This window comes from Triticum aestivum, chromosome 7D (genome assembly GCF_018294505.1).
Source record: "Triticum aestivum cultivar Chinese Spring chromosome 7D, IWGSC CS RefSeq v2.1, whole genome shotgun sequence".
NCBI lineage: Eukaryota > Viridiplantae > Streptophyta > Magnoliopsida > Poales > Poaceae > Triticum > Triticum aestivum.
Genome location: NC_057814.1, coordinates 413,081,386 through 413,094,673, shown reverse-complemented (window position 1 = coordinate 413,094,673; position 13,288 = coordinate 413,081,386). Strand labels below are relative to the sequence as shown.

Sequence of the window (13,288 nt, the reverse complement as noted above, 5' to 3'; positions counted from 1 at the left end):
CCCCGTGAAGTTTCAGCTTATTTGGAGTTGTGCAGAATAGGTGGCCTAACGTAGCTTTTCCAGGTCTAGATTTCCAGCAGCCGGAATTCTCCCTCTTTGTGTGTACCTTGCAAATTATGAGAGAAAAGGCATTAGAATTACTCCAAAAAGCATTACTATGCATAAAACATTATAAATAACAGTAGGTAAACATGATGCAAAATGGATGTTCATTCATTCGAGTGACCTGTATGCCGTTTATCGCACACATCTTGTTCTGAGTAATCGTTTGTGTTCTTCTGGCTCATCGCAAATAGTTCATATGGATCAACTGTATGCCACGATTCGCGCATGCAACTCTAATCTGAATCATGCTTGATGGACCAGCCATCACACATAGTTTATTTTATTGGTGACGGTTTTATTACCGTACCGTTTGTGATTTATGCATCACACATAGTTTGGTCGATTGGTCTCCTGTTCATGTGTCGTGTTAGGACATTTATGCAGTAGTGGAGGCAACCAAGAGGGGGACCGGAAGGGAGCCGCCGTTGGTGGGTGGCCGTCGCCACCACATCATCACCACCATCATCCACCACCGTAGCGCCTCCATAATCTGCTACCGCAGCGCCTCCATCACCACCATCATCACCCCTTCTTCCTCCTCCATCATGGTCTCCGTGATGGGTTGTAAAAACTCTTGAACCCCCTTTTATGTGATGTTATTTGAGTAACTGTTGGCTATGGGTCGGTCAATTAGTAAGTGATTATTTGATATGTTTAGTCTATTTATGTGTGTTGCTTCTTGTTGCTTATTTACGTTTGTGGTAATTTAGTGATTGGAGACGTTCAATCCATTGGTGTAATTGGAGACGTTCAACTCTTAGGCTAGACATGAAGTTGATAGATGGTTGTGGAAACGGAGAGACCTGCAACGTGACAGGTGCAGGCATCTTAAGGGGAACACAATTGTTCTAGGAGCACGATTGTCCATAGAACTTAATGCCTTCGTCCGGTCCTCATGACCACGAGGACCTTAATATCTTTACATTAGCCACCGCAGGTATGGTACAAGAAGTAGGATGAATGAGTTATCTCAATAAAACACGTCTTGAGGGATAACATTATGCGAGGGACCGCCCACCATCCGTAGATGATCGTATCCTACAATGCAGATACTGACTTAGCCATCACGTGGTATAGTTGTAAAGCTTAACTCTGTTTTGTGCTCGTACTTAACGAGAACGTACCTACATATTAGCAATCTCATCTAAAACATCACATACTTCACTAAGTTTATTTCCCTTGTTTAGTTTAGCATTTAATTTTCTTTTGTTCTAGTACTTAGTTCTCCCTTTTATTGTCCTTAGCAACCTACTTAAGTGAACTATTTCCAAACTTTGGTTTGGATGTGAGCGGGGTTGTGTTAAGTGACAACACAGCTACGGGGATTGTGGTGCCATCCTATACGTTCGCAATGGGATGGACAAACCTTACTTATCGCGAAATTACTACATAGCCATGTGCACTTACAGGTCATCAGCGGTGCTGCTCTGAGCAACAACCAACATCATGTTTTTTTCTACGTGCTTGAACCGGCATCTCATCCTATTATAATCGGTGTCGCGTTTTGCTACATCACACCAAACGTCCATAGGTATGTGCTTGAACGGCGACCAAATTTGTTGGAACCGACGGCCAAATTTGCTCGAACTGGCTACAAAATTTGTTGTGCACCCGACGTCACCCCGTGAATCCCTCCAGCGATGTTCCTACAACCGAGTTCCTGAATTGTTGGAACCGGCGAACGGCGATGCTGCAATCGGAGAGTGAGAATGCTACAAACAACGATGTCCATGCATCCCCGTCGGCGACATTTTGCTGCAACCCAGCGACATCGATGTCGTCAGTGTTACCACCGTGTATTACAGGAGCTACAACCAAGCATCGACGTTGCTACAACTGTGCACACGAGAGTTGCAACCATCGACACCTTCATCGGAAAATGCTACAACCACGTTAGGCACAAGGTACAACCATACGCGCACAAAGCTACAACCGTTGGCGTTTGCTACAATCTTGTACGCCGGAGCTGCAACCACTTGATGGCGACGGGTGACGCTGGGGACTGCTGCCGACCGGCGGGCCATGGTTTTTGCTGGAACCACCGGGTTTGTTTCATTGACAATGACCACGGCGAGCCGCTTCTCTTTTATTTTTATTTTGCTGCAACCTGCCCCTATGTGTAAAGTAGGGTCTAGTATATTGTCCTTGTACACGTATTCGTATACGTATATAATTGTAATTGTGATCATCTATATATTGAGACGTGAGGCTGGATGTCAACCACCCACGCAAAACCCTAAACCCTATGTTTAACTTGGTATCAGCCAGGTCGGGTTGCCGCCGCCCGACCCCATCTTCCGCGTCGCCGCTGCTGCTTGCTAGCTAGCTTCCGCGTTGCCGCCGCTGCTCTTGCTAGCTAGCTACGCTCATACGCAGGAACCATCCAGCTGCTTGCTAGCTAGCTAGCTAGCTTTGCCCGTACGCGGTCGCCGCTTCCGATCGCTGCCACTGCTTCCGTTCGCTGCCGCCGCCGCGTCTTGCTCCGTTGCCGCCGCGCGCTATCCCATCCGCGCCGCCGCTGCGATGTCGTCCGTCACTCTGTCCGACGCCCAAACTGCCGGCGCCATCGTCTCTTCCCCCGTCGCCTCGATCCCCACCGCGCTCGTCGTCCCGACGATCTCCGTACGCCTCGGTCGTCACAACTTCATGCTCTGGGGGGGCATCACTAGCACCGTTCTTGCCGGTGCCAACCTCCACGGACACCTCGATGGCACCAAGGCGGCACCGGCCAAAACACTCGTTGTCGGCACCGGCGACGCTGCTACCACCGTCGCCAACCCGGAGTACCACCAATGGTGGGTTCAAGATCAGCGCGTCAAGGGGCTTCTTCTCACCTCCATGGATGAGGATATTGCATGCCAACTCATTGGCTGCGAGTCGGCGCATGCGGTATGGACAGCCGTCGCCGCCATGTTCGGCGCCCAGAGCCGCGCCAATGTCCGCCACATCCGGCGGCAACTTCAGTCGCTGAGGAAGGACGATATGTCTGTCGCGGAATACATGCACAAGATGAAGGCCCTGGCCGACACTATGGCCGCCGCCGGCTCTCCGATCCGCGATGATGAGCTTATCGATCACATCCTCACCGGCCTCGGCTCCGCCTACAACTCCATCGCCGCCTCCTTGGGCGTGAGTAATGCACCCATGCCCTACTCCAGTTTTTACTCATTGGTTCTGTCCTTCGAGGCGCTGCAGGCACAACAGAGTGTGGTGGAGGGGTGGTCTCCCTCCGCGAATGCCGTGACCCGTTCGGGTTCGTACGGCACGGGCGGACGCGCGCCCTACTCCGATCCCTATCCCTCCCATGGTGGGGGGCGCCCGGCTGATGGACATGGCCAGCCAGGGCAGAACCGCCAGGGCGGTAATGGCGGCAACACCGGCGGCCGTGACCGCAACGCTGGTTATGCCGGCAATGGCCGGCAAGGTGGAGGAGGCAACACCGGCAACAACAACGGTGGAGGAGGTTGGCGTCGCAACCGCTGGCGTCCCCGGTGCCAAATTTGCAAGAACTGGGGCCATGAAGCCGACGACTGCCGCAAGTGCTATGATCAGGATCACAACTCCCGCTCCGCAAACTCGGCCTCCACCAACACTGTCGACTTCCCTTGGGTGCTGGATACCGGGGCGACGGATCACTTGACCAATGATGTTGAGCGCCTCCAGGTTCATGAGCGCTATGACGGCAAGGATCAGGTTCAGGTGGCCAATGGTGCAGGTTTGTCTATTTCACACATTGGTCATTCGCGTTTACCCGGTTCATCTCTTCAACTGCGTAACATCCTTCATGTTCCACACATCAGCCAACATCTTCTCTCTGTTTATCGTCTTCTTTGTGATAATGACATCTTTGTTGAATTTCACCGTCGTTTTTTCCTTGTTAAGGACAAAGCAACCAGGCGCGTCATCCTTCACGGTAGAAGTTACGGGGGGGTCTATCCGGTCCCCTTCGCTCGTGCGTCATCTTCATCGTCTCGCCGTGCCTCCTCCGGTGTTCGAGTTTCGTCGTCGCAATGGCATCAACGTCTTGGTCATCCTGCAAATAATGTGGTCACTTCCATTGTTCGGAGTCATGACCTTCCGTGTTCTAGTTCAAATAATTCATCGTTAGTTTGTGATGCCTGTCAGCGTGCTAAGAGTCATCAACTCCCTTATTCTACTTCGTTTCATATCACTACTGTACCTCTTGAATTAATACATTTAGATGTTTGGGGTCCCGCTCTTGCTTCGTCGGGAGGGTACAAGTATTATGTTAGTTTTATTGATGACTACACGTGCTTCACCTGGATTTATTTGCTTAAACACAAGTCTGATGTTGAGCAAGTTTTCTACAACTTCCAGGCTCATGTCGAACGCCTTCTGGATTATAAAATCAAGGCCGTTCAGTCCGACTGGGGTGGTGAATACCACAAACTCCATCGCTACTTTCAACGCACGGGCATCTCTCACCGAGTGTCATGTCCACATACCTCTCAGCAGAACGGTATTGCCGAGCGCAAACACCGACATTTGGTTGAGACCGGTCTTGCCTTGCTAGCGCACTCCTCTCTTCCACTTCGGTTTTGGGATGAGGCTTTTCTTACGGCATGTTACCTCATCAACCGTATGCCCACTCCGGTTCTCAACAAGGACACACCTCTGTTCCGTCTGTTTCATGTTCAGCCCAACTACTCCTCCCTTCGGATTTTTGGGTGTGCTTGCTGGCCTAGTCTCCGCAAGTACAATGCTCACAAGCTTGAGTTTCGGTCCAAGATGTGTGTTTTCCTTGGCTATAGTCCTTTGCATAAGGGCTATAAGTGTCTTGACCGTACCTCTGGTCGGATATACATCTCTCGTGATGTTGTTTTCGACGAGACTGTGTTCCCTTACTCTCAACCTGGCGCTTCGGTTGATCCTGCTTCTCTTGAACATGCACTCACATTTCCCTCCGATGAACCGGTTCCGGATGTCCATGTGCGTAAATATGACCTGTCCTATTTGTCACCTAACTTGTCTTTTGCAGGTGATATTGCTTTGAGTCCCCCCCAGGTACATGTTGCTGCTCCGACGCCTCCTGATGCGCCCGACGTACATGTCCCGCCCCCCGAGGCAGGCGCGACCGCGGACGCGGCTGGGGCGCCACCCTCGCCCGGCACGGCTGGGTCGCCACCCTCGCCCGGTCCGTCGCCCGGGCCGCCATCCTCGCCTGGGTCGGACACCATCGTCTCTCGGCCCGTGTCGCCCCTTGCTGAGGTTCCCTCAGCCGCGACACCCTCGGCCGAGCCCTCGTCGCCGTCGCCTTCTCCTACCGGCGATGCCGCTCTGGCGCATGCTATGGTTACACGCCATCGTGATCATACGCGCAAGGAGAAGTCTTACACTGATGGCACGGTTCGGTATGACTCTCGCCGCCGTGCCTTCTTCGCCGCGCCGGTTTCCCATCGTGATGCTCTGGGTGAACCTGTCTGGCGTGCCGCCATGTCCGAGGAGTTTTCTGCTCTCCGTCACACTAACACCTGGGTGTTGGTGCCTCGGCCACCTGGTGTTAATATTGTGAGCTGCAAGTGGATTTTCAAAACCAAGCATCGTCCGGATGGGTCTGTTGATAAGCACAAAGCTCGTCTTGTTGCTCGCGGTTTCACTCAACGGCATGGGATTGACTACGGAGATACGTTTAGCCCGGTGGTGAAGCCTGCCATGGTTCGCTTGGTTCTGTCTCTTGCTGTGTCTCGTGGTTGGAGCCTCTGACAGATTGATGTGAGCAATGCCTTTCTACATGGGTTCTTGGCCAAAGATGTGTACATGCAGCAGCCACCTGGGTTCGAGGATGCCACTTATCCCTCTCATGTCTGCAAACTTCAGCGGTCTATTTATGGTCTCAAGCAGTCGCCTCGTGCCTGATATGCTTGTTTGAGTCAGCGCCTTTCGCTGCTCGGTTTTGTTGCCTCCAGATCAGATGCATCTCTCTTCATCTTCTCCCAGGGTAAAATACAGATATACATGCTGGTGTACGTTGATGATATTGTGATTGCTGGCTCTACCCCCGCCGTGGTGGATCGTCTTGTGCAGTCATTGTCTGCTAGCTTTCCCATCAAAGGTTTGGGTCGCCTCAAGTACTTTCTTGGTTTGGAAGCGTCCTTTCATTCAGGGGGCATGACCTTGACGCAGAAAAAGTATGCTTTGGATCTTCTTCATCGCGTTAACATGGAGAACTGCAAGGCCACTTCCACTCCGGTTGCTACTTCCGAGAGTCTCTCACGTCATAGTGGTGCACTACTGGGTAGAGCTGACTCCTTTCGGTATCGCAGTGTGGTTGGAGCACTTCAGTATTTGACCCTCACTCGTCCTGATATCTCCTTCGCAGTGAACAAAGTGTGTCAGTTCCTGTCTCAGCCAACGGAGGATCATTGGGAAGCAGTCAAGCGTATTCTGAGATATGTCAAAGGTACGCTAGACATGGGACCACGGATTCGTAAGTCCAGATTTACCGGAGTGAGTATATTTACCGATGCAGACTGGGCAGGCTGTGTTGATGATAGGCGCTCCACTGGTGGTTTTGCTATATTTGTTGGACCTAACCTTGTATCTTGGAGCTCGAAGAAGCAACCCACAGTCTCGAGATCAAGCACCGAGGCAGAATATAAGGCATTGGCCAATGGCGCGGCTGAAGCCATTTGGATAGACTCAGTTCTCACAGAACTTGGAGTCCCACGGCAGCGCACTCCTATATTATGGTGTGATAACTTAGGGGCAACTTACCTGACGGCGAATCCAGTGTTTCATGCTCGGACCAAACACATTGAGATTGATTTCCATTTTGTGAGAGAACGAGTAGCTGCTTGTGAACTGGAAGTCAGGTTTATTTCTACAGATGATCAGTTAGCGGATGTATTTACTAAACCCGCTACTAGACAGATGCTAGACCGTTTTAGAACCAATCTAAATCTTGTATGTAGTTCAGATTGAGGGGGCATGTAAAGTAGGGTCTAGTATATTGTCCTTATACACGTATTCGTATACGTATGTAATTGTAATTGTGATCGTCTATATATTAAGACGTGAGGCTGGATGTCAACCACCCACGCAAAACCCTAAACCCTGTGTTTAACTCTATGCTATGAGCTGTGAGCCAACCGGCGACAGGAGAAGGCGGGTTGCTAGCGAGCACAAGGACGAGCGCAGGCGGCGCGAGTGGAAGGCGAGCGCGGCGACGAGGGGGAGCTGCGCGAGATGGAGATGCGTGAGTAGGAGGAAGGTCTCCGGGGGAACCGTTCTTTTGCTAAATCCAATGGCCGTGGCTACTGGCATCCGGCGCCTAGGCCGATCACGCGCTATAGTGCTGGCCTATGAACAACACAGTTTTAAAAGACTTTCTTCTAGCCGGCCCTCCTCAACGCCCATATTTTCCGCCGCCACTGCTCCTCAGCCGACCCAAATGAAACTTTGTCAATCTTTCGTTCGTTAAGCACTGTTCGTCTGTAAGAAACAGATGTGACCTCATAAAACCATTTTTCTGCCCTGTTCCTGGCTCTCCTCTGCAATGAACGGACGGTCACACTCGCACGAAACACGCCACCTCACTTTGCTCAATCCACGAAAACTTTGCACGCCCAAAATAAAAGGGGAAACAAATACCAGACGCAACATCCGCAGCACAGCGCAACCACTGCCGCGAGCTCGGTTGCCTTCCTTCCCAGTCACTGAAGCATGGACCAGCGCGCAAGCGGGACCCGGTACTCAGCGACGAGACGGCCGATGCCGCAGCGCGCCGAGGAGTAAAAGCAGTAGCCGCAGGGGCGCAAAGCCAAGCTGTGTCAGCTGTATTGACTCGGCGGGGGCCCACCGGTCAGCCTGCGAACGTTCCTTCTTCCGCCGGATATTTTAAAAGCCAAGCAGCTCCCTTCCGTTACTTTCCGAGTCGCCGCCGCTTCCAGCTCCTCCGCCGCGCTACACCGTCGAGCTCCTCGCCGGCACAGTCCCGCCACCGTCTCCGTGGGCCACGAGGGAGCCGCTCGGTTTCCCCAGGGACCCTGCTCCGGCGCCATGGCTTCCAGGTGAGCTCCCGGTCGGCCTCTCTCGTTCTCCCAACTTCCACGTGCGTCCCTCTCCCGCACCAGTTGGCTCACCTGAGCTCCGATGATCCCTTCGGGTACGGCGGTTGAGATTTCACGCCGGGTTAGTTGTGCCTTGCTTCCGATTAGGAGCCGTAGTGCTTAGGTTGGGCTGCTCAAAGGTTCGCTTGGTTTCCAGAACTTGCGATTCGATTCCTGAAGCGCCAAATTGTTAATCGGATTCTTCCTTGTATATTTCTGTTGATTAGCTCAACTTCAGGTTACTTCTGAAGCGTACAGGCATGCGAAACCTCATTTCAGTTCGTTGCAGTTTGGCTTTTAGCCCCTCCAAGCTCCAAATAAATAGGAATTACTTGCAGAGCGTACTAGGTTGACGACTTATGTACTGCTCAGTACAGTCCTGTCGAATTATATTCAATACTAGTACCATTGGCTGGAGTTTTGCTGCAGGTACAGTACGAGTCCTGAAGCTAACTATAACCCGCAAAAAAAAACTATAACTGGAAAACCCCACCGAAATTGATCAATTTAGCCTTATTTTAACTAGGGGAGCATGGTGACTCTTTAGGAGAATGCAAATGCTTATAGTTATCCTCTAGTATGATGCGTTTGAAGTGCCATTGGTTTAATACACATGCTTGGTCCATGGGTTCAGATTTTAATTTAAGATGCTTCACAAGATATAAGCAGCGAAAATTGATTTAATAATTGGATTACTGTTGATTGGAAGAGTTCCATTATCTTGCAGAAACCCTCCGCTAGTCACTCATGTTGATCCCGACGCCCCTCCTGGGAGAAAAGCACCAGACATTGGCAACAGGCATGTAAGCTTCCCTTGATCAGTAGTGTCTTAAAAAAATAAAATAATCTGAAAACATCTTCTGAACCTTATTCTCGTCAATGGATATCTTGGAAGCAATCATCATGCAAGCTAACACAACCCGTTGTATTTCTGGCTCATATATTCTCCAGATCTACGATGGGAACTTCCTGTGTTGATGACACAGACCTGGAAGATGTTAAGGCCTCAAAAGATAGAGATATGCCTTCACACTTACTCATGCTCCCAAACATTCAGAATCAGTCCCTTCTGTCTGGTTTTGCTTACTGCATAGCATCCTGCAGCATGATTTTAGTTAACAAGTTTGTGCTGTCTGGCTATGGTTTCAACGCTGGAATATTCCTGATGATTTACCAGGTAATTTTATATTACTGACTGTATACTTCTCATGCAATTGTGTTTTCCTTCTGCGTTGTATCTATGATGGTTGGGTGACATTGATAGTGTCTTCATCACGTTTTACTGCAGAACATTGTATCAGTGACCATAGTTTCTGCACTGTCCCTCTCTGGTGTTATCCCAACTGAACCATTAACATGGAAGTTAATCAAAGTTTGGTTGCCTGTGAACATTATATTTGTCGGGATGCTAATCACAAGCATGTTTAGGTATGTGTCAGATCTTCATATTATTTAGCTGAGCGCTATTTTCTGTGCATATAGTTAGTCTGTACTTGTATCCAATTTGGTACCAGAATATGGACTCCTTTACTGAATTTAAGCACTTAATTATTTTTATTGTTAAATATTCTTTCAGTTGATAAAATATGAAAACCACACTTTATTTCTTCGTTTCACTCTCACATGTCAGAACTATGTGTAAGGAACACCCCCCTTAATCAGTGTTCATGCTTAAGTTTTGACAGCTCATAAAGTTCATTTAGGGAGAAAATGTTTTTTTCTGCTGACATTTGGTGGGTATTAAAATTTGTGATGAATATTTGTTGCAGCTCGTCTGCTCTTGTTGTGTTCATGGTCAATTAGTTCGATAAGATAATGATAAACCTGAGTCAGTCTCTAGGCTTTCAGAACATTTTGAGTTGAGTTTTTCAAAATGAGCTGTGAAGAAATTGCTCTTCAACTTGTAATAACGATGCATCAGACTGAAGTTCGTAGTCTTTCTTAAAATATATTTCCTGTACCTTTTAATATTTTCTGTATCTTTCAGTTTGAAGTACATCAATGTTGCGATGTTGACTATCTTGAAGAATGTGGCAAATGTTCTTACTGCTTCTGGGGAAACCTACTTCTTTAAGAAGCAACACGATCGACAAGTTTGGATTTCTCTTATGTTGATGGTATGACTAGAATGTCAATATTAGAAGTTACGCATGTTTAAGTATGACTAGAATGCCTGAGGGGCTTATATTCTTCTTCAGTTGCTGAATAATTGCACGTAGTTGATTTGTTACCTTATATATAATCATAGGTGTTCTTGATACGGTGACTTGAAATAACAGTGTACCGAAGACCTGACTCACCCTTATGTTTCTGTAGATAATCTCAGCAATTGCAGGAGGAATAACGGATCTCTCATTTCATGCAGTCGGCTATACATGGCAGATCTTAAATTGTTTTCTGACAGCATCGTATTCGGTATTCTTCTTGATGCCACTGAATCTCCTGAAAACTGAAAACTGTTTCTCCTCCCAAATGTTTTAGATTCTTATCTCCAGTCCCATAGATTGACACTAGTTTATGGGACAAATATCTTCAGTTCTGAGCTCCCTCCATATAAATTTGAACAAATGAACTGTTTTTTCCAGCTTACACTGCGGCATGTAATGGACAGTGCGAAGCAGGCCACCAAGTCTGGGAATTTGAATGAGCTTTCGATGGTTTTGCTGAACAACGTTCTTTCACTACCATTGGGAATTATCCTCGTGCTTGGTTTTAATGAAGTTGAGTACCTGTTGGAAACGTAAGCCCGTGATTTAAACTTCATTCGCTCACTTGTTCTAGCACGAACCTAATGAAAGTAGATATAAATTGTGTTACCTCCATCTGTGTAGTGTAACAAGAGACCATTCGTCCTGAAAAATTTCCTTTCATGTCCTACCAAGATGCAACTAATCCTTTTTTTTTTGCAAAAGAGGATGCAACTAATCCTTCTATTTTATTTTATTTTTGCAAAAGAGGATGCAACTAATCCTTTTTTTTGCAAAAGAGGATGCAACTAATCCAATCACATCTGCTGGGAAAAAAATTAACTATGATTGCAAATATTATACTCTTCAGTCCTATGACAAAGTGATTTTGCAGGCCTCTTCTGAGGATGCCTATGTTTTGGCTAGTCATCACTGCAAGCGGAGTTTTGGGGCTTGCTATCAGCTTTACTTCCATGTGGTTTCTTCGTCAGACAAGCGCAACAACTTATAGGTACCAAATGATGGACGCACTTCACTCTTGGTGAGCTTCTAACGCCGACATTGCTCCTGTTACAGCCTTGTGGGGTCTCTCAACAAGATCCCGCTCTCTATCGCCGGGATCCTGCTCTTCAAAGTCCGCACAAGCATGGAGAACTCCATAAGTATACTGCTTGGTAGGTTTTGCCTATGCTGATACCAAACATATATTACCTCTGGGCTGACACATACCACACTTCATCACTAACAAAAAGAATAATGTACCGTCGATCTTGCAGGTCTATTAGCAGGGGTGTTTTTCGCCAGGGCGAAATTGCGCAACAACTCCCAGTCCTAAGCTGTCGGCCAAGCTGTATATATAGGTGCTAGAAGAGTGCAGTATTATGCTGATCACCAAAAGCAAGATGCTCCCTCTAATTACACTCTGGGGAAATTTGTGCAGGTGCGAGGTTCTTTCCCAGTTGGCAAAGGAGGGAGACAACATCATGTTAGTTAGCCTGGGGCTCATGTTTTCCTTTTCTTTTCTTCTGGGCGACGACCTGAACCCTGCTGTTGCTCGAATGGTGGTGGTATACGTCTTAATTGTTGCATGTATGATACAGTCATGCAGATAGGTACTGCTCAAATCCCTGGTGGTGGTGGTGGGTGGGTTGATGCACTCCAATGTGTATATGTCTATATGAGAAGTGCACCAGCTCTGAGTACTGCAATCTGCAGTGGCAAAGCCCTTTGATCCTCTGCATCATAGAAAACCTTAACCAACGCATGTTTGATTGCACCATGATGGACAAAACATAGCACTGCATATATTTTTTTCTAAGGAGATAACTTATGTTTTTTTAGTCTGTCGACTAAACATGGCCACAAATTGTGGTCTACGTCGGCGGCACGATATGAAAACACTAGTGTTCACCTGACGTGTGAAATTGACATTTTTCCAAGTTCAAGAGCTGGAACTCGACTTTTAAATAGTTCATTCGGATTAAATGTGCATTTGTGTTGACATTCAATGTTAAAATTTATGATGATTATTCATCGGCTCTGGCTCTACTCAGGGTCGATTAGTTAGTTTGGACATCAGACCTTTGAAGAAATTGGTACTCACCTGGCAATACGGGAGCATTCCAACCCTAGCCGCCGCCGGGGCCTAAATCATCTTACTCCCTTCCTTCCGCCGCCGCGGCCTGTGCCAGGAGGCCGCTGGCGGTGGCGGGGGTCCTTCCTCTCTCCCGCGTCTCAGGGTGGCGGGGCGCCAACGCGCATGGAGGTGCGGCCGATTTAGAAGGGCGGTGATGGCTTCGACGACGGCGGCGGTGGTCGGCCCTGCCTCGGGCCACGGGCGGCTTCCTGCAGCGGCTGGCCTGGATTGGGCGGCGGCGCGTCATCGGGCTTTAGATCGACGACGGCGGCGGTGGTCGGCCCTGCCTCGGGCCACGGGCGGCTTCCTGCAGCGGCTGGCCTGGATTGGGCGGCGGCGCGTCATCGGGCTTTAGATCGACGACGGCGGCGGTGGTCGGCCCTGCCTCGGGCCACGGGCGGCTTCCTGCAGCGGCTGGCCTGGATTGGGCGGCGGCGCGTCATCGGGCTTTAAATCGACGACGGCGTCGAGGGCCTGGTGGACTGCTCAACGGCACCTCTGGCATATCTGTTTTGGCCGGTGTAGCCAGCGGTGATGATCATCTTCTTCGTCGGAGGTGGCCGGCCAAAGGCTGGGTGTTTGGATCTCGAGATCCATCATCTAGTCCCGGCTGCGAGTTGGGGAGACATGGTTGCCAGTGAAAACCGAGCCGGCGACAGGCGATGGCGGCGTTGTACGCCGTTACCTTGATGAAGGCATCGTCGTGTAACTACTGTCTACCCACTCGTGCTGCTCCGGGGGAAACCTAGGATCTGGTGTTCCAGATCGGACGATGGCGGCATTGCGGTGTC

General features: G+C 49.3%; 1 protein-coding gene across 4 annotated transcripts; it reads left to right on the top strand.

Moving 5' to 3' along the window:
- Positions 1-7,848: 7,848 nt before the first annotated feature.
- LOC123169506 (GDP-mannose transporter GONST1) lies at positions 7,849-12,069 on the top strand. Of its 4 annotated transcripts, XR_006484861.1 has the most exons (12): positions 7,849-8,135; positions 8,902-8,973; positions 9,126-9,351; positions 9,463-9,602; positions 10,162-10,291; positions 10,491-10,589; positions 10,760-10,914; positions 11,256-11,372; positions 11,438-11,535; positions 11,638-11,721; positions 11,802-11,846; positions 11,962-12,069. XR_006484861.1 is itself a non-coding variant. In XM_044587379.1 (11 exons), the coding sequence occupies exons 1-10, from the start codon at positions 8,125-8,127 to the stop codon at positions 11,694-11,696; spliced, it is 1,107 nt and encodes a 368-aa protein (XP_044443314.1). In that variant the 5' UTR covers positions 7,849-8,124; the 3' UTR covers positions 11,697-11,721; positions 11,802-12,069. The 4 variants fall into 4 exon arrangements, 2 of the variants coding, with proteins under 2 accessions (XP_044443314.1, XP_044443315.1); XR_006484860.1 differs by having other exon boundaries at positions 11,638-11,846; XM_044587379.1 differs by having other exon boundaries at positions 11,802-12,069.
- Positions 12,070-13,288: the final 1,219 nt, after the last annotated feature.

Excerpts from the sequence above, each read along its gene's own strand:
- LOC123169506 (XM_044587379.1), top strand. Across the intron at positions 8,974-9,125 it reads GCACCAGACATTGGCAACAG|ATCTACGATGGGAACTTCCT; the intron begins GCATGTAAGCTT and ends TATATTCTCCAG. Across the intron at positions 9,603-10,161 it reads CTAATCACAAGCATGTTTAG|TTTGAAGTACATCAATGTTG; the intron begins GTATGTGTCAGA and ends TGTATCTTTCAG.